This window comes from Periophthalmus magnuspinnatus, chromosome 11, assembly GCF_009829125.3.
Source record: "Periophthalmus magnuspinnatus isolate fPerMag1 chromosome 11, fPerMag1.2.pri, whole genome shotgun sequence".
Classification (NCBI taxonomy): Eukaryota; Metazoa; Chordata; class Actinopteri; order Gobiiformes; family Gobiidae; genus Periophthalmus; species Periophthalmus magnuspinnatus.
This window is the reverse complement of record NC_047136.2, coordinates 29,994,737-30,016,491: the sequence shown is the minus strand read 5'-3', so window position 1 is coordinate 30,016,491 and position 21,755 is coordinate 29,994,737. Positions and strand designations below refer to the sequence as shown.

The following is a 21,755-nucleotide window of genomic DNA, read 5'->3' as shown; positions in this document are numbered from 1 at the left end:
GACATCTTGTCATAGACATAGCTAACAGACCAATTCTTTCCTCGAGGTCGATTCCTGCTAGTGTTAGCAACAGGTTTGATGGGCAGTGTTTCTAAGTACCTGCCTCTGTGTCTTGCTCTTGATTTGTTCTTTGGTTGCTATGATTCTTGTGGTCAGAATTCCTATTATGCAGCTCTGCTCCCTCTGCAGTTCGCCTACAGAGCCAATCGGTTTGTAGATGACGCCATTAACTTGGCCCTTAACTTTATCCTCCAGCATTTGGACACTCTGGGAACCTACACCAGGATCCGGTTTGTGGACTTCAGCTCTGCCTTCAACACCATCCTCCCTGCTCTGCCCCAGAGCTTGCTCAGCTAAAAATGCCTGACTCCACCTGCAGGTGAATCACTGACTTCCTGACGGGGAAGCACAAGCGGCTGGGGAATAATGTTTCGGACACTCCGACTATCACCACAGGATCTCCACAGGGCTGTGTACTTTCTCCCCTGCTCTTCTCACTGCACACCAGCCGCTGCACCTCCAGCCACGACTCTGTCAAACTGGTTAAGTTTGCAGATGACAGCACCCTCATCGGACTCATCTTGGACTACGATGAGTCTGCCTACAGGAGGGAGGTGGACCAGCTGGTGTCCTGGTGCAGCAGCAACAACCTGGAGCTTAACACCCAGAAGACAGTGGAGATGATTGTGGACTTCAGGAAAGTCGCAGCCCCCCTGCCTCCCCTCACCTTGACTGACTTCCCCATCATCACTGTGGACTCTGTGGGCACCTGCATCACCCAGGATCTCAAGTGGGAGCCGACCATCAGCTCCCTCATTAAGAAAGCCCAGCAGAGGATGCTCTTCCTGCAGCAGCTGAGGAAAGGCAAGCTGCCGGTCCAGATGATGGTACAGTTCTACACGGCCATCACTGAGTCCATCCTCACCTTCTCCATCACTGTGGTTTGCTGGGGCCAGTGCCAGGGACAGAGACTGCAGTGCATTGTGCGCTCTGCTGAGAAGGTGATTGGCTGCAGCCTTCCATCTCTACAGGACCTGTATGTCTCCAGGACTCGGGGGCGAGCAGGCCTTATAGCAGCTGACACTTCTCACTCTGGACATGGACTATTTGAGCCACTTCCCTCTGGCAGGAGGCTACGGTCCATTGGGACCAGAACCCATCATAAGAACAGTTTCTTCCCCTCTGCTGTTGGTCTCATGAACACTTTATAAAATCTGCACCATTGACACGTTATAATATTTGCACTAAACTGGACACTTTACAATACTGGTCACCTTAATAAGCCATGTTTGCACCGTTGTTCTGAGGTTGTTGTTGTTGTTGTTGTATATATCTACCACTAAGTAATTTATTTTGTTTTTGAGCATATCTTTTTTAACTTTATGCATGCCCTTATTTGTACTTATTCAGTGTTTTTATGTTGCACTTTACCACCAAAGAAAGTTCCTAGTTTGTGAGCTGTGTTCACTGACAATGGCAATAAAATATGTATTAAAATATAAATAATATTTAGGACTACAGATGGAAAGTAGCATTATGCTAAATCTGGTGCAGCCATCTTTTAATGTAACTGCACATTGTCCTTTAAATAAAATAAAGTAAAGTAAAGTAAACGTCTTCTGATTTTGATTCCAAGCTTGCCCCTATATCTGCCTCACTGAGCTTCATTGGACTGGAGCTGAACGCTGTGGGTGATGTGGTCTACATTAGTGTTAGTGAGCTGTTTGATGATTATGTTTCATGAGCTGAGTGTAAAACTGAGGCTGACCTTTGACCTGTGTGACCTCTGACTGTGTGACTACTTCAAGCCCTCCTACCTCTGCCATTACAACCCCTAACACTGTTCTAATGTGATGAAATGTTCCGCAGTGTGACTTTAACCCTGTGTGTGACTTTAACCCTGTTCTAATGTAATGAAATGTTCAGCAGTGGGGCTTTAATCCTATTCTAATGTAATGTCCTCCTCAGAAACGTGCTTGTATTAGCAGGCAATACATTCATAGAAACATAAGGCAAAATCATCTACAAACAGAAACAGAACAGCCTGCATTTCATCCATCCATCAGTGTCTCTGAGTTAAACCTGAAGCAATGGGACCATCTCCAGATCTTGGTTTAGTCTTGGTCAGGACCTCAGCTGGAGGATTTGACCCGTTGTGCATGTTTCTGGTTAATGGGGGAAAGTGCCCAGAGGAAACCCACACAGACACAGCGAGAACATGCAAAATCCACAAAGACACAGGGAGAACATGCAAACTCCACACAGACACAATGAGAACATGCAAACTCCACACAGACTCATGAGAGCATAAAAACTCCACACAGACACAGGAAGAACATGCAAACTCCACACAGACATAAGCAGAACATGTAAAATCCACCCCCCCCCACACACACAGGAAGAACATGCAAACTCCACACAGACATAGGCAGAACATGTAAAACACACACACACACACACACACACACACACACACACACACACACACACACACACGAAGAACATGCAAACTCCACACAGACAGAGAGAGAACATGCAAACTCCACTCAAATACAGAGAGAACATGCAAACTCCACACAGACACGGGAAGAACATGCAAACTCCACACAGACACAGGGAGAACATACAAACTCCACACGGACACATGAAGAACATGCAAACTCCATACAGACATAGGCAGAACATGTACAATCCACACAGACACATAAAGAACTTGCAAACTTGACACATGAAGAACATGCAAACTCCACACAAACACAGAGAGAACATGCAAACTCCACACAGACACAATGAGAACATGCAAACTCCACACAGACTCATGAGAGCATAAAAACTCCACACAGACACAGGAAGAACATGCAAACTCCACACAGACATAAGCAGAACATGTAAAATCCACACCCACCCACACACCCCACACACACACACACACAGGAAGAACATGCAAACTCCACACAGACATAGGCAGAACATGTAAAACACACACACACACACACACACACAGGAAGAACATGCAAACTCCACACAGACAGAGAGAGAACATGCAAACTCCAATCAAATACAGAGAGAACATGCAAACTCCACACAGACACGGGAAGAACATGCAAACTCCACACAGACACAGGGAGAACATACAAACTCCACACAGACACATGAAGAACATGCAAACTCCATACAGACATAGGCAGAACATGTACAATCCACACAGACACATAAAGAACTTGCAAACTTGACACATGAAGAACATGCAAACTCCACACAAACACAGAGAGAACATGCAAACTCCACACAGACACAGAGAGAACATGTAAACTCCACAGAGGAAGGCCTGGCTGGTCTGGGAGTTGGGAGGAAGAGTAAGACAACAATCTCAAACTCTTCTGTCGTTTGCAGTAAAGCACTTTGTCCTACATTTTTGTATGAAAAGCGATTTATAAATAAAGTTTGATTTGCCTCATTTAAAATGTGTGACTCCTCGGGACTGGGCAGGGCTATCCTGACACATCCTTATCCTGACACATCCTTATCCTGACACATCCTTGTTTGTGTTGGGATTGTTTGCCTCTGCTTCACACGAGCATCTAAACAAAGTACACTGTGGTTCTTTCATAATCTCTAATAATGAGACTGTGAAGGACCTCCCTCACAGCAGCAGCACCTCCCTCACAGCAGCAGCACCATAATCCTTTGCTTTATTTTTACAAGACTTGACTGATATTAAAGTTTGTAACTGTTCATGTTCATGGAGATGTTATGGCTTTGCCCACAATATTCCACAGAATGGCATAAAACATGTCTGTCTTGTATTATTAATTACACGTATTTGTATTGCTCAAGAATACTCAGAAACATCTGTGAGCGGGGCCCACCTGTTTGTATCCATAGAGATGAATTTAATGACATATTTTAAGACCTTCAAGGCAAAGTGATTATATCTCCATGGAGACAAGCACATTGGACCCTCCACCAGAAAAGTTAGAGTTCTTTATGTCGCTGCTGCTTGAAGTTTATATTATTAGTTAAACTGCAGCACAGGAAACACTTGCAAATCATTGAAAATAATTAGCCAAATGAATGCAGGTGACCGGTTTCATGACCAATCAGAAGCAAGGATTCTGTGCATAAAGCCCACCCCCCTGTCTTATCCATAGCTGTGATTGGTCGGAGGACAGTGACTTGTTTTGGCTCCATTTAACCAGATTCCTCAGCTGTGAGACACTCCTCCCTCCGGTCATCTCCAGCCCTCCTTCTCTCTCTCCTCCCTCTCTTTCCTTCTCTTTCTCCTCTCTTTTTTCCCTTTGCATTGGCATGGTTCTTTTTACTCCCTCTCTCTTCTGCTCTCTCTTCTCTCCCTCCCCCTCTCCCTCACTTTCTGTCCTCTCTCCCCCCTCTCTAACACTTCCTATCAGCCCTCTTTCTTTCTACTTTTCTCGTCTATCTCCCTGGTTATTCTTCCTTCCTCCCTCCCTCTCTCACTACTCTCCCTCCCTCTCGCTCTATTCTCCTGTCCCTTTACCCATCCTTCCATCACTTTCTCTCCTCTCTCCTCCCTCACCCTCTCCTCTTTCTCTCTTCTCCTTCCTTCCCCTCTTTCCCTCTCTTCTCCCTCTGCATCACCCTTATTTTTTCTCCCTCTTTCTCTCTCCCTTCCCCTTCTTTCTCTCTCTCTTTTCCCTCTGCTCCCCTCTCACCCCCTCTTTCTCTCTCTCTCCTCCCCCTCTTTCGCTCTATCTCTCTTTTCCCTCTGCTCCCCTCTCGTTGCCCTCTTTCTCTCTCTCTCCTCTCTCTCCTCCCTCTCTTTCCTTCTCTGTCTTTTCCCTCTGCTCCCATCTCGCCACCCTCTTTCTCACTCTCTCTCCTCTCTCTCTCCTCCCCCTCTTTCCTTCCCTCTCCTCCCTCTCCTCTTTCTCTCCTCCCCCTCTTTCCCTCCCTCTTGCTTTTCTCTCTCTCTCTCTCTCTCCTCCCCCTCTTTCCCTCCCTCTTGCTTTTCTCTCTCTCTCCCCTCTCTCTCTCCTCCCACTCTTTTCCTCTACTCCCCTCTCGTTGCCCTTTTTCTCTCTCTCTCTCCTATCTCTTCCTCTTTCTCTCCTCCCCCTCTTTCCCTCCCTCTCTCTTTTCTCTCTCTCTCTCCTCCCCCTATTTCCCTCCCTCTCTCTTTTCTCTCTCTCTCCTCCCCCTCTTTCCCTCCCTCTCTCTTTTCTTTGGACATCCCCGGTTCTCTTGAGTCTTGAGTGTGTGTTGTGTGGAAGATCATCGCACTTGAAGACGGCGCTTTGTGGAACACTGAGGACCTGCTGCTGTCTCAGGTATGAGTGTGTTGTTTTATGTCACTTTAAAAGGAAACCTTTCAGCTGTTCATTCACGTATTAAACATTTTTAACATGATTTTGTACAGTTTAAAGTCATAACATTTACTCAAATATAATGTATTTTTAATGGAATGACAGTTTTCATTCACAAATTCGATATCTGCCATGCTGATTTTATTATATTTTTATTTTATTAATTTATTGTGTGCATTTGCAAAGCACATAAGTGATATAAATAATATAGTAATGTTTTCAAATGCCAGAAGTGTTTTAGTTTATTTTTTATTTTTTTACTTTTTTCAAAACTGATTTATCTGTTTTTGGAGTTAAACTCTCGTCGATGCTAGTACAGACTTTCATGTTTGCGTTGTGGATATGAAATTGGGAACAATGAGTATCTTGTGCTGTGTCAGATGCCCTCCCATCCTCCTGTATCCCTGTGTGTCAGATGTCTTCCCATCCTCTTGTATCTCTGCAGTGTTAGACTGAGATGGGCAGATCACATGTCTGTAGTTAATCTGCAGATGTTGTGCTATGTCATATGCCCTCCCAGATATTGTGGTGTGGTTGGACAAATACAGTGGTAGAATGGACCTTAATGATAGAAATGATCAGGGAAAACATTTTTGAATTTCTGGTTCAGGTCCAGGTTAGGCCTGGTTCAGATCTGGTTGAAACTTGGTTCAGCCCTTGTTCAGACCTGGTTCACCCCCTGTTCAGACCTGGTTTAGACCTGGTTTAGACCTGGTTTAGACCTGGTTTAGACCTGGTTTAGACCTGGTTTAGACCTTGTTCAGACCTGGTTTAGACCTTGCTGGTGCAGTTGTGAGGTGTGACTGAACCACAGCTGTGTCTGAGGAATTTACTGCCCCTGTCCAAACCTGACCCCCCTGATGGAAACTACTAACCCCCAGTACCTCACCCCTCCATCCTCACCTTCACCCATCAGCCCCACCCCTCCTACACCTTCCTGCCTACATCACCCCTCCTCTGTACCCTCACACACCCCACCCCGTCACCCTCCTCAGCCTTCACCCATTCACCTCCCCTCCTACACCTTCTCTCCCTCCCACCTCCATCTTTCCCCTCACCCCAACCCTCATACCTCCTTTCACCCCTTAACCATTCCCCTACTCCTCCTCCCCCTTCCCCAGCAGCGCTCTCCCTCCCTTCTCCATCTCCCCCGTCTCCCCCGTCTCCCCCTCCTCTCTGTGTTAGTTATGGCGTTCTAGAGACAACACTGTGACCCGGAGCATCTCCCTCCAGCCCTGATCTGGATTTATGGGCAGCAGTAACTCACTAACCCACTTCTCTGTATGCCCACCCCACGGCAGTTGTGGCTACAGTGATTTATCATAACTGAAAAAAAAATCACAAAAACAGAACTATTATTTTAGTCATCTTTAAATAGGGGGTATTTTACTTTTCTGGGGTACTAACACGTTACTGTTTTTGGTCTGAAAATGCTACATCACATACATACATTACATGCATACCAAAACAATGCATTAACATGTTTAATAAGTTTCACTTTCATATTTGACGCTCTGAGTCTCCCCTCTTTTTGCTCTCTGCGTTAAGTCACTGCTCCTTCAGAGCACTATCACAACACATCAGTGTCCATCCCACTAAGAGAACTACTCCATATCACACCAGGTTTACCAAGTTGTTGTGTACAGTTTTGTATCATGTTTTTGTATATATATGGAAAATTGTTGTGTGGGAGCATGGGTGACGTAGGTTTGTGGGCAGAGCTTTGTACAGAATCTTTCACTCAACTGTATGGAGTGTTGGAATAGGGCCCAGAAGAGATCACTAGATTGCTCAAACATGTATGTATGACATCTAAAACCTCTTCAGACATGTCTTTGATCAGGGAATAATGTTATAACATGGTAGAAAGATTGCAAAAAAATATTTTTTTTTCTGCAATACCCTCTATAATGGTGTACACTACTGAAAGAATAAAATGTTCCACAGTATGGCATTATCCACAAATCTGATCTGTAACTTAGTGTTGTCATCTTCTTGTCACCATGGATAGATAAGATTAATGCCATACTGTGGAAGATTCCAGATACAGCAATAACATCTCCATGACAACAGATGGATTACCCTGCTGAAGAAAAGTTAAACAGTGCAGCTTTCTCCCGAGCATTAGAGAGCAGACCTGAGACTGGCAAAGAGCTGTTGATGAGGAGCAGCCATACATTCGCTCTTAGCTGGAGTCTCATTTCCTCCTTGTGTCCTCATTAGTTTAAGCAGAGGCGTGAGGTGTTCAGGGACCTGTCGCTGCAACAGAAACAGCTCATAAACCCCAGTTTCCCACAACTGCCCTGCCCCTGAAGGCATCGCACCGTCTGGACTTGGAAACGTCTCAAAAAGCAAACAAACAAACAAACAAAAAAGCAAGGTCAAATCTGAGTCAAAATAGCCCTCAAATATCATTTATATCAGTGACAAGGTCCATTCTCCTACATTTATCCAGCCCACACTACAACATCTGGGAGGGCATCTATGCACCACAACATCTGCAGATTAACTAAAGACATCGACCCTGCTCCATCTCAACACTACAGCTATACAGGAGGATGGGAGGGCATCTGACACACAGGGATACAACATGCTGCCTTGTGTTGTTTCAGAGCTGGTTGCAGATGCAGGGCTGAAGACATGTTCCCAGTTCGTCTCTGAGCGAGGCTTTTATTGTGAAAGGGTTTAACAGGAATCAGAATGTGTCTTCTCTTCCTCCTCCTCACTCACCGCAACCTCTGCCCCTCTGCCAGGATGTATAGTCCTAGGTCAAAGGTCATCTTCACAGGACTCAATCAAGGTGAATCACAACTTGGTCATTGGTTTTGTTACATCCCAATATCTGTAATGTTTCAATCTTTTTCCTGCTAATCTACCTTTTCTCTCTGTTACCCTGTTATAATGTGATGAAATGTCCTGCAGTGGGGCTTTAACCCTGTTCTAATGAATGTCCTCCTCAGAAGCATCCCTGGAGATGTGCGCACATGTTTCAATAATCCTGCAAATTTAATCTCCCTCTGCACAGCTCCCAACACTCTGTTACACCTTGCGATGTCATCTGGTGGTGAGCCAGAATTGCTCCTCTGTGTTTTTAAAGTCCTTCCGTCTTCACCAGACTTAACTGCAGTGCTACATTACCTACATGCATCGGTTTGGTCTAAGCAGCTACTGTTCTTAGCCTGATTTAAATTGATTCACATCCCATTTGTTGCCATCACAGTATAGGAACTATCCCATTATACACTGTGTGGCCAAAAAACAAGTCGCCAAGAGGTGACACTCTAATATTTGGTTGTTCCACCTTTAGCTTTGATTACAGCACACGTTCGCTGTAGCATTGTTTCGATTTTGCTTCTGCAATGTCACAAGATTTATTTCCATCCAGTGTTGCATAAATTTTTCACCAAGATCTTGCATTGATGATGGTCGAGTCTGACCGCTGCACAAAGCCTTCTCCAGCACATCCCAAAGATTCTCAGTGGGGTTAAGGTCTGGACTCTGTGGTGGCCAATCCATGTGTGAAAATTATGTCTCATGCTCCTGAACCACTATTTTTTTCACCGCTTTTCAGGTGGTGGTCTCTGAGGGATGTGTGGCTCAGGCTGATGCTGCAGATGGAGCCACAGGAGGTAACACTCAGACGGTCCTTTATCTCCATTCTACATATCAGCTCTTAAATGTTTTGTCATCACATAAACTGGAGGGAGAGTATGTAGTCTGAGCTCTTACAGTTTTAAAAAAGGTACTACAATCACATCCAAACCTGCTTGCCAGAGCCTTAACCTGCATAAACCGGACACAGACAAGATGTCTCATTCTCAGTTTATGAACACGCCTCATGTAAAAGCTCAGAACCTCCAGAATTAACTCAGTGAGCTGCAGAGACTGCACTAGCACTGGGAAAGGATTGTCTCCAGGTGCTGGGATTTAGGCAGTGACCCTTCATATCAGAGAGAGGCATTTTAGGTTTAAACCAACTGGATTTCAAAATTCGAACTAGCAACTCATATGGGAGACTGTGAGGCTCATTCTGCTTCCTAATTTGATAATCGTCTTGAAAAACAACACATCAAATTATAACATGAACAACTTGGCCATCATGTTCAATGTTTTTGTAATTATGAATACATCAGCATTACAATATTTGGGGACACAGACAAGCCACAGTGGTACAAGGTACAATTTTAAAAAGGGGTCATTTTACTTCTCTGATGTATTAACTGTAACACATAACATATTTAGATCATCATGTTTCTTTTTTTAAATTTTGTTCTGAAAATGCTATATTCTCTGATAGCAACGTATTGACATGTTAACAGAATAAGTTTCACTTTTGTTTTTAACTCCCCTCTCAGAGTGACACAAAACAATCTTTTGTATATTCATGGTGAATTGCCGTGTGGGAGCATGGGTGACGTAGGCTTGTGGGCGGAGCATTGCACAGAATCTTAAGGCTCACACTGAGGAGGGTTCAAATAGGCCCGAGAGAGATTTCAAAATTCTTAAACATGCATGGATGACATCTTTTAAACCTCTTCAGGCATGGTTTTGATCAGACAACATAAAAAACAAAAAAGTTGATTTTAAAAATTGATTTTTCTTTAAATCTCACACATCCTATCTTTAATAAGTTTTATTGATGCATTTGTCTGTGTTTAACTCCAGGTAAAGAGCTGTCCCTGTCGCCCAGCTCTCCTCTGGTTTTGACCCATCAGATCCGACTGGTCCCCTCTGGTCCCGGTTCTGGGTCTTGTGGGTGCGATGGGGACTTGGCTGCCCTCAGAGCTCGGGTGGACGCGGTTGGAGAGGGAGGTGTCTGCACTCAGGGAGAAGTGTGGAGATCCAGAGAACCCAGGCTGCTGCTCCTCCAGAGAGAGCAAAGGTAACACTTTCTCAGGTTGTATTTAGCGCATAGACTGTATGTATAAATGGACATATCTAACGGGCTTGAGCCCGCTTTTAGCTCGACTCTTTCTATTGAAAATCCAGCACCCTTCACCTCTGTGAAGGGTGTTACCTGATCCTGGTGCTACCTGATCCTGGAGTTTTTATTTAACTATTTTGTCCCTGAATCAAGATATGAACATTAATAACCGCTGTCTGTGTAATCCCTGATATATCCAAGTTTGAGCCATAGTAAAAGAAAAATCTCTTTTGTCAACTGAACAAATCGTAGGAGCAAAGATGTTTCGCTCCTCATCCTTCTTTAGTTCTGGTCAGACTGCTGGTGGACACTGCCTTATATCTGGCTGAAGGGAGGAGCTAACTACACTGAAACACTGAAAACACACCTATTTGTTTACAGTTTCTGTTTGTTGGCTAGGTCTATTGAGCTACACTAAGCTATGTTCTGTACCTCACAATCTTCAAAGTGGCTAGTGTCTTTGAGGTGGAGCAAACAGCAGACTGGGGTCCTGAGCTGCTCTTGTGATAGTGTTGGTACATACTCATGTAAAGTGGCTGGTTAGTTTCTCCCGTGTAAGACTCGCTGCACTCTCGACTACACTGAATGGAGTAGACTACATTACTTTGTTAGTGGCATGGGGTTTTGTCCTTTGGGTGAACCAGTTTCTGTCTTAAAGTGTTTGTAGGTTTGAAACAGACCAGGATTTCATGCTGTCTGAAAATCCTCTGAAGCTTTTCAGACACACCAGCTGTGTAAGGAATGATTACACATATTCTTTTAGGTTCTGATTCTCTGTTATCCTGTTTTAGCTCTCTTAGATCTATTGAAAGCCCATTTTGGATAACCACAAGCAGAGAGGACTTTCTGCACGTGTTGTTCTTCTTCCATTAACCACTCCTTTGAAGATAGTGAGGTACAGACTTTAGCCAAAGAAACAAAATGGTTTGAGAGGGGAGTCAAAGAAGCCATTTTTGTTAGGACAACAGGGATGGGGGTCTTAGACATCATTTATCTCCTATTTATAACTCCACCCTCAGACCCAAATCTAAACAAGAAAAACAACAGCGCTAGCCAGTATGCTAATAGTTGTGAGAGCACTAATTAGGGGCCTGAATGATTTTGCAAAATATGACTCAGGCACAGTTCACACTTATTAGACCGAGACAACAAACAGAAACCGTAAACAAAGAGGTGTGTTAGTTTCAGTATAGTTAGCTCCTCCCTTCAGACACTTATAAGGCAGTATCCACCAGTAAACTGACCAGAAATGAAGAAGCGGATTGGACAAGCAGGCTAAACGTCAAAAAACCTTTTTGTCCAGTTGACAGAATAGAAATTTTCTTTCACTATTAATAACCGACCTTCTTTTCCCAAGGTCACTCCCGCTAGCATTAGCAACATATTTGATTGACAGCATTAAACAACCTCACTTCTGATTGGCTCTTTGGTTGCTAAGATACGGTAATAAAATGCACCATGGTTCCTTAGTTGGGTCTTGGGGTAAAGATCTGGAGTTGAACCCAGGGTCTGAACACAAGTTGCATGGGATCCAGAATACACACTCATTCAATACTTTACAAAGTCTGGTCACCAGTGAATCCTCATTTTCCAATGGTTGTGATTGACAGGTGGATTAACCAATCAGGGACACACATGGCCTGCTGTATTGGAAAAAAATGATCACAGGAAGCTGAAAAACATGGCAGATTTGTGCAGAATCAATGAGCAAAGCACCAAACTCTTTTAGTATGAGATGAGAGAAATGTAATTTTGTTTGTAAATGGTAAGTGACCAATAAGCTCCTCTGTTTCTCATGCATCACTGAACTAAAGAAATCTGATTGCACATTTGGCCTGACTTGAGACGCAGCACAGGGAGTAGAGTCCAGACTGATGTTAGTCTGTGTAAAAAATATCACTCTGGTTTTGCCAGGCAAGAACAGAGTGATATTTTGTCTATGCCGGAGCTCCAGCTCTAATTTAAGGCAAAAGCTCATGATTCTCCCCAGAGCCTCCCCACTGCTGTGGGACTGGACCAGGTGGAACGTCCATCCAACCATCCATTTTCTTCAGCTTATCCGAAACCGGGTTACAGGGGCAGGGACAGTAAGCAGGGACTCCAAGGTGCCCCTCACTCCAGACATATCCTCCAGCTCCTCTGGCGGGACCCCAAGGTGTTCCCAGGCCAAGCCAAAAGTCCCTCAAGAGTGTCCAGGGTCTTCCCCGGGGCCTCCTCCTGGTGGGACATGCCCAGAACACCTCCCTAGGGAGGCATCCATCCTGAGAAGATGCCCGAGCCAACTCAGCTAACTCCTCTGCTCCTCCTCTGACGTGTAGGAGCAGAGGCTCTACTCCGAGCTCCCTGCCACCCTGCAGAGGAAGCCCATTGAAGCCGCTTGTATCCGCAAATGTCCTTTTGGTCATTACCCAGAGCTCATGACAATAGATGAGGGTAGGAACGTAGATTAATCAGTAAATTGAGAGCTTCACCTTTCGACTCATCTCCTTCTTTACCACCTTCTGATAAAGCGACCGCATCACTGCCGCATCCGCCTGTCAATCTCACACTCCATCCGTTCCTCGCTCGTGAACAAGACCCTGAGATACTTGAACTCCTCCACTATAGGCAGAGACTCCCCACCCACCCGAAGAGGGCAAGCCACCTTTATCCGGGCAAAAAACATGGCCTTGGATCTGGAGGAGCTGATTCTCATCCCAGCTGCTTCACACTCGGCAGCAAACCGCCCCAGTGTCTGCTGCAGGTCCTGGCTCGAAGAAGCCATCAGTATAACATCATCTGCAAACAGCAGTGATGAGATCATGTGGTTCCCGAACCAGAACCCCTCTGGCCCCTGACTGCGCCTAGAAGCTGTCCAGCTGTCATCGGGGCATCTGAAAGAGATACACTCCACAGGGGGAGTGGGACAGGGGACAACATGTGAATAGCATTGCTGATGAGAAAATAGGACAAAGTAGAGGATAGTGCTCAGGTTGCCATACTTCCCCCAGCTAGTTACTCCTACTGCAGCTTATCTTATCCCGGGTTTTAATGACCCTAACTCCCTCACTAAGTAACCTGGTCATACGCTATACCGAAGAGGAAAGTTTTAAGCCTGGTCTTAAATACAGAGACTGTGGGGGCCTGTTTAACATCAGCAGGGAGTTGATTCCATAGCACAGGAGCTTGGTAACTGAATGCTCTCCCTCCCACTCTACTTTTGGACACTCTAGGAACCACTAATAGTCCTGCATTCTGAGAGCGGAGTGCTCTGTTTGGCTGGTACGGGACAATAGCATCTTGCAGATAGGATGGGGCCATACCGTTTAGGGCTTTGTATGTCAGGAGGACGACTTTGAATTTTATTCTAAGCTCGACAGGAAGCCAGTGCAGATATTTTAGTACAGGACTGATGTGGTCTCTTCTTTTAGTTCCTGTTAGGACTCTGGCCGCTGCATTTTGGACCAACTGGAGGCTCCTTATAGTACTTTTGGGGCAGGCGGCGAGCAGGGAATTACAGTAATCAAGTCTGGAAGTAACAAATGCATGGATGAGTTTTTCAGCATCGTTTTTTAGGTAAAATATTTCTAATTTTAGTTATATTTCGCAGGTGAAAGTATGCGGTTTTACAAGCTAGGTTTACATGGGCTGTGAATGAGAGATTTTGATCAAATAGGACTCCAAGATTTTTTACAGTAGGGCTAGAAGCTATACTCACATTGTCGAGTGTGATTATCTGGTCTGACAGGGAATCTCTTTGACCTTTGGGACCAACGACAATGACCTCTGATTTTTCAGGATTTAAGAGCAGGTAATTCAAGGTCATCCAGGTTTTGATGTCCTTCACACAGGCACTGAGTTTATCAATTTGATCAGTCTGATTTGGCTTCATTGATAAGTACAGCTGAGTGTCATCAGCGTAGCAGTGAAAATTAATGCCATGTTTTCTGATAATGTTACCCAATGGCAACATATACAGAGTAAATAGGATTGGACCAAGCACAGATCCTTGTGGAACACCACAGGCTACTTTAGAACAGGGAGAGGTGCTCTGGTTTATACTAACAAACTGGTACCTATCTGATAGATAGGATTTAAACCATTTGAGGGCGGTCCCTCTGATTCCAATGTCACATTCTAACCTCTGCAGTAGAATGTTGTGATCAATGGTGTCAAACGCTGCACTGAGGTCCAGTAGGACCAGGACTGAAGCCAGCCCGTTATCAGCAGCAAGTAGTAAGTCATTTGTTACTTTAAGCAGTGCAGTCTCTGTGCTGTGGTGAGCTCTGAATCCAGATTGAAATTTTTCAAATATATTATTGTCCTGCAGGTGGCGGCAGAGCTGTTTCACCACCACTCGTTCTAGAATTTTAGAGAGGAAGGGAAGATTAGAGATAGGTCTATAGTTGACTAATTCATCAGGATTTAGGTTAGGTTTTTTCAAAAGGGGTTTAATCACAGCATACTTAAAGGACTGAGGAATGTAGCCATTTTCTAACGACATATTTATTATGTTATGGATGGAATCTATTATTAGGGGGAGGGCTTCTTTGAGGAGTCTGATTGGAATAGGGTCGAGCATACAGGCTGATGGTTTTGACGACATGATGACTGAGGTAATCTCCACCTCATCAACAGGAGTAAATTTATCTAATATTATTAGAGGATCTATGTGGGATATTGGTATTACAGACTGGATTTGCTCAGAGCTGATTTTTGGAGTAGCTTTGTTGATGAGAAAAGAGCCCCGGACCCCATACTCTCCAAGCACCCTCCAAAGGACACCACGAGGGACACGGTCGAATGCCTACTCCAGATCCAGAAAGTAAATGTGGACTGGTTGGGCAAATTCCCATGAGCCCTCGAGCACCTGATGGAGAATGTAGAGCTGGTCCAATGTTCCGTGACCAGGACGAAAACCGCACTGTTTCTCCTGAATCTGAGGTTTGACTATCGGACAGATTCTAATCTCCATTACCCTGGAATAGATCTTACCGGAAAGGCTGAGGAGTGTGATTCCCCTATAATTGGAACACACCCTCCGGTCCTCCTTCTTAAGGTACTCAGGACAGATCTCATTCACCCTCGGGGCCTTGCCACCAAGGAGCTTGCCAACCTTGGTGACTTCAGCCAGGGTGATGGACGAGTCCACCTCTGGGTCCCCAGTCACTGCTTCCTCCTTGGAAGACGTGATGGTGGGATTGAGGAGATCCTCAAGGTATTCCTTCCACCACCCAACAACATCCCCAGTCGAGGTCAGCAGCTCTCCACCCGCACTGTAAACAGTATTGGTGAAGCACTGCTTTCCCCTCCTGAGGGTGTCGGACGGGTTTGCCAGAATTTCTTTCAGAAGCCCTTCCATGATGAACACACAATCAAGGCCAGTTACGTCGCCCAGATTGACGTTACCAGCGCCCTACCCTGGAGCCAGGCCCAGGGTGGGTGCTCGCCAGTGAGCGCCTGGTGGCCGGGCCAAAAGGAGCGATGTGGGGCCATCCTCCCATAGACCCACCACCTGTGGGAGGAGCCATGGAGGACATCTGGGAAGCAGTCGAAGGCGGAGGCCTCGATGACTGGATCTCTGGACATGGAGACTAGCTCTGGGGACATGGAATGTCACCTCGCTGGGGGGAAGGAGCCTGAGCTTGTGCGGGAGTTTGAGCATTACCGGCTAGATTTCCTCACCTTCTCACACAGCTCGGGCTTTGGAACCCAACTCCTTGAGAGGGGCTGGACTCTCCATTTCTCTGGCGTTGCCCGCGGGGAGAGCGAACTGGTGTGGGCCTGCTCATTGCCCCACATCTCAGCCGCCTCGTCTTGGAGTTCACCCCAGTGAACGAGAGGGTTGCGTCCCTGCGCCTTTGGGTCCGGGACAGGTCTCTCACTGTTGTCACTGTCTCACAGCAGTGCAGAGTACCCGGCCTTCTTGGAATCCCAGGGAGGGGTACTACACAGTGCACCGACCGAGGACTCCATTGTTCTCCTGGGGGATTTCAATGCCCATGTAATAACATTGACACTTGGAGGGGCGTGATTGGGAAGAACGGCCTCCCTGATCTGAACCTAAGTGGTGTTCTGTTATTGGACTTTTGTACTAGCTACAGTTTGTCCATAACGAACACCATGTTTGAGCACAAGGGTGTCCATCAGTGGACGTGACACCAGGACACCCTAGGTGGGAGTTCGATGATCGACTTCGTTGTCATGTCATCTGATCTCCGGCCACGTGTCTTGGACACTCGGGTGGAGAGAGGGGCTGAGCCATCAACCGATCACCACCCGGTAGTGAGTTGGATCCGCTGGTGGAGGAGGAAGTCGGACAGACCTGGCAGGCTCAAGCATATCGTGAGGGTCTGCTGGGAACATCTGGTGGAGCCCACTGTCAGGGGGTCTTCAACTCGCACCTCCAGGAGAGCTTTTCCCACATCCTGGGGGAGGCTGATGACATGGATTCTGAGTGGGCCATCTTCTCTGCCTCTATTGCTGGCCACTCGTAGATGCCAGCAAGGTCTGCAGTGCTTGTCGTGCTGGCAACCCCTGAACCAGGTGGTGGACACTTGAAGTCTTGAAGTAAGGGGTGCCGTGGGGATGGAGTTTTTCTGGGATTTTTTACATTTTTGTTTGTTTTTCCAAGCAATGAAAACACTTACAATTTAAGTTGTTTAATGCTGCAGTGTAGAACGTTTCATGCATTGCAATCACATCTCTATGGAGACAAGTATGTGGTTGCATAGTGCAGCTTTAAATGAATATTGCTAAGTGGTTCAAAGTCATTTATGCACCTGAAATACTGTATTTCATAAGGAGATCTTTAAATCAAAGAGGGAGTATTAGGCAAAATGTACTTTTTGAAACACTTTACCATGGTATAACATTCCCTCATCAAAAACAGGTCTGAAGAGGTTTGATGCATCATACATGCATGTTTGAGTAATCTAGTGATCTCACCCGGGCCTCATTCAAACCTCCTTTTGGTAAGAAGTATGAGTCTGTCCATAGCTCCGCCCACAAGCCTATGTCACACATTTTCCCACACAACAATTCTCCACAAATATACAATGCAAAAGCCTGATACAAAGCAATACACCACAACTTCACAAACCTGATGTGATGTGCAGTAGTTTCATTAGTGAGATGCAGCTGATTGTAGTGTGATGTGGCTCTGAAGGGGGAACAAACAATAGAACATGTTAATAACTTGTTTTGGGCGACTGCAGGGTTTTCAAAAGTGTAATACCCCCTCTTTAAGTTACATTTGTCACTGCTTATTACTGTTTTCTAAATAAATCCCATACAGTTATTTACACCACCAAGATTCCACACACAATGAACAGGCCTCAGTGTTGTCGTCGGCCCAGAGGAATGTCAGTGACTCACAGGAGCCTCCCCTGGACCCGTTTCAGTCCTGGATCCTGCTCTGGATCCTGGCCTGGGTCTTAGTTTGGGTCTTGGATTGGGTCTGTGTCTGGGTGGGATCTCTGCTCTGTTTGTGTTTTCAAGGCAAATCAAGGGAATCATCTGCACGTAAAATGACTCAAATGAAAATACTAAAATGATTAACACATTATGAGCACTATTAGCTGCAGACATTTTGTCTGTGAGCAGAAAAATATACTTTGAAAACCAGCCAAAAATATGATGAATGAAATAATAGTGTATGAGCAAACTACATTTATCATTTTACATTGTAAACTGAGGGGTGGAGCAGTAGTGTGTGTTTCAGTGTGAGCTCGTGGTGGAGTGTGTGTATTTTGTGTTTCAGTGTGACCTCATAGTGGAGTTTGTGCATTGTGCGTTTCAGTGTGACCTCATAGTGGAGTGTGTTTATTGTGTGTTTTAGTGTGAGCTCATGGCGGAGTATGTGTACTGTGAGTTTCATTGTGAGTTCACGGTGGACTGTGTGTTTCAGCGTGAGCTCATGGTGGAGTATGTGTATTGTATCTTTCAGTGTGTGTATTGTGTGTTTCAGTGTGAGCTTATGGTGTATTGTGTGTGTATTGTGTGTTTCAGTGTGTGTATTGTGTGTTTCAGTGTTAGCTCATAGTGAAGTGTGTATTGTATGTTTCAGTGTGAGCTTATGATATATTGTGTGTGTATTGTGTGTTGTGTGTTTCAGTGTTAGCTGAATGTGCAGTGTGTGTATTGTGTGTTTCAGTGTGAGCTCATGGTGGAGTGTGTGTTGTGTGTTTCAGTGTGAGTTCATGGTGGAATGTGTGTTGTGTGTTTCAGTGTGAGTTCATGGTGGAGTGTGTGTGTATTGTGTTTCAGTGTGAGGTCATGGTGGAGTGTGTGTGTATTGTGTTTCAATGTGAGGTCATGGTGGAGTGTATGTTGTGTGTTTCAGCCGTGGTGTGTGTGTATTGTGTGTTTCAGTATGAGTTAATGCTGACTTGTGTGTGTATTGTGTGTTTCAGAATGAGTTAATGGTGGAGTGTGTATTGTATGTTTTAGTGTGAGCTCATGGTGGGGTGTGTGTATTGTGTGTTTCAGTGTGAGGTCATGGTGCAGTGTGTGTATGTTGTCTGTTTCAGTGTGAGCTCATGGTGCAGAGTGTCTTTTGTGTGTTTCAGTGTGAGCTCATGGTGCAGTTTGTGTATTGTGTGTTTCAGTGTGAGCTCATGGTGCAGTGTGTGTATTGTGTGTCTCAGTGTGAGCTCATGGTGGAGTTTGTGCCAACCCTGTCAAATCTCACGGGACCTGACTCAAACAGAATTGAAACAAAGCACACCTGGTTAAGACATTGTTGACCTCTTTTATTTTAACCCAATAGTCTAGGGCTGTCCAAACTGTGGCCTGGGAACCAAATCTGGTCCTTGGGGCAGTTTTTGTTGGCCCACACACCTTCTGCTAAATTTGCCCATATAATCATAGGCAGTACTTTTTACAGCAGATTTAAAATGCATGGTGAAGTTTATAGTTTTACTTCATGGTTGGACAGCAGGAACAGATTACGTAGAGATAGCACCATAACTGTTACCTAGCAACCATAATGTAAACAAGAGCCAAAACTGGTCTGGGCTAAATTATACAATAGTTATGATTAGATTAAATAAAATCAATGACAAAACCTCTATTTGAACTGAAGGTTGTCAGAAAAATGTCTTCCTTGCGCGTAAATTGTCTCTGAATTTTGCACGGAGTTTTCCATGTTGATGAGAGATGCAGAGGCATTCTGTTTTAGAACTCAGAGCTACTTCCTGTGTTTTTGTGCTTTTCTTTTTAACTTGATTTAACTTAACAGATTTAAAACTATGATAAATACACTGACTGGCCAAAAAAAAAAAAAATCACCACTTGATGATGGTGGTGGTGGTGGTGTGGTGGTGGTGGTGTGGTAGTGGTGTGGTGGTGGTGGTGTGGTGGTGTGTGGTGGCGGTGGTGTGTTGGTGATGGTGTGGCGGTGGTGTGTTGGTGGTGGTGGTGATGGTGTAGTGGTGGTGGTCGTATGGTGGTGGTGGTGGTGTGGTGGTATGGTGGTGGTGGTGTGGTGGTAATGGTGGTGATGTGGTGGAGTTGGTGATGTGGTGGTGGTGGTGTGGTGGTGGCGTGGTGGTGGTTGTGTTGTGTCGTGGTGGTGGTTGTGTGGTGTGGTGGTTGTGTCGTGGTGTGGTGGTTGTGTTGTGTGGTGGTGGTGTGGTGGTGGTTGTGTTGTGTCATGGTGGTGGTATGGTGGTGGTGGTGGTGTGGTGGTGTCGTGGTGGTGTGGTGGTGTGGTGGCGTGGTGGTGTCGTGGTGGTTGTGTTGTGTTGTGGTGTGGTGGTGGTGGTTGTGTTGTGTGGTGGTGGTGTGGTGGTGGTTGTGTTGTGTCGTGGTGTGGTGGTGGTATGGTGATGTGGTGGCGTGGTGGTGTGGTGGTGGTTGTGTTGTGTCGTGGTGTGGTGGTGGTTGTGTGGTGGTGGTATGGTGGTGGTGTGGTGGTGTTGTGGTGGTGTGGTGGCGTGGTGGTGTGGTGGTGTTTGGACGCCCCTGTATCAGACGACACAATTCAGATTCACAGTTTTAGGTGGTTCTGCTCATCACTCAAGTAGAAGCGCTGCAAGAAACACACATTTGCCTACAAGCTTTTATCACTGTAGGCACAACTTTTACTCAAGTAAGAGTACTACCCTGTACAATGTATTACTCAAGTAAAAGTACTGTTACACTATACGATGTATTACTCGAGTAAAAGTACTGTTACATTGTACGATGTATTACTCAAGTAAAAGTATTGTTACATTGTACGATGTATTACTCAAGTAAAAGTACTGTTACACTGTACAATATGTTACTCGAGTAAAAGTACTGTTACACAGTACAATGTATTACTCGAGTAAGAGTACTGTTACACTGTACAATGTATTACTCGAGTAAGAGTACTATTACACTGTACAATGTATTACTCGAGTAAATTACTCGAGTAAGAGTACTATTACACTGTACAATGTATTACTCGAGTAAGAGTACTGTTACACTGTACAATGTATTACTCGAGTAAGAGTACTGTTACACTGTACAATGTATTACTCGAGTAGGAGTACTGTTACACTGTACAATATATTACTCGAGTAAAAGTACTGTTACACTTTACAATATATTACTCAAGTAAAAGTACTGTTACGTCAATAAAAACATTACCCAGGTAGGAGTAGAAGTATGCTGCTACAAAAGTACTCTGAAAAGTCTTGTTGTCCTTAACATTATTAGAGTTGTTGTTCACAGTGTGTTTGAGAAACCAGAGGAGCTTCCTATAACCATTACCCACTTCACAGAAACACATTTTTGGAAATGCAGATGAGGAACTCTGGCAGAGAATGAAGATGTTCAAGAATCAAACGCACATGTGGCACGAGATCTGTCCCCAAACTGTTACTGCTGTAGTCATCTGAGCTTTGGTCCAATAAAGTCATGTCCATTATTATATTATATTATATTATATTATAAAGCTATTCTCTATAAAACAACCACTTTCCGTGAGTTTATTATTTTCATGTACTGCAGTTTGTCATTAGACTTATGTGGAATTAGCCTGGTCCCCTAAAAGCGTTCTACAGTTTAGTATATTTACAACAAATCGCAAAGGCTGCAGTATTTCCTCCACAAACAGCACAATCTCCACTTACTCTGCATAAAAACTGTTAATCCTGTAATTTAAATCTGTACAAAATTTTTCTGAAATGTGATTCTCTGTGTCAGATGCCCTCCCTGTGTCTCCATGGGGTCTTATTTTGAATAAAAACTTCTAAACCAGTGGTGGAAGAAGTACTCAGTTTTGGTACTTAAGTAAAAGTATAGACACCAAAGCTAAAATACTCAAGTAAAAGTAAAAGCATCAAAAATCTACTTGAAAATGTACTTATTTACTTACTTACTTACTTACTTACTTACTTACTTACTTACTTACTTACTTACTTACTTACTTACTTATTTACTTAAAGAGTAAAAGTATATTTTTTACTCTTTAAGTATATTTAAAGAGTAAAAAATATACCTCAAACAGTAATAAAAAATATATATATATTTTTCAGTCC

At 44.7% G+C, this 21,755-nt stretch overlaps 1 protein-coding gene across 1 annotated transcript in view; it reads left to right on the top strand.

The window, feature by feature from the left end:
- The first annotated feature begins 884 nt into the window (after nucleotides 1-884).
- LOC117378383 (tenascin-like) overlaps nucleotides 885-21,755 on the top strand; it is a 64,505-nt gene continuing 43,634 nt past the window's right edge. The window contains 6 exon segments of the mRNA XM_055225246.1: nucleotides 885-1,001; nucleotides 5,250-5,306; nucleotides 8,035-8,142; nucleotides 8,914-8,971; nucleotides 10,008-10,138; nucleotides 10,140-10,224. Of these exon segments, the coding sequence (XP_055081221.1) occupies nucleotides 885-1,001; nucleotides 5,250-5,306; nucleotides 8,035-8,142; nucleotides 8,914-8,971; nucleotides 10,008-10,138; nucleotides 10,140-10,224 (556 nt within the window).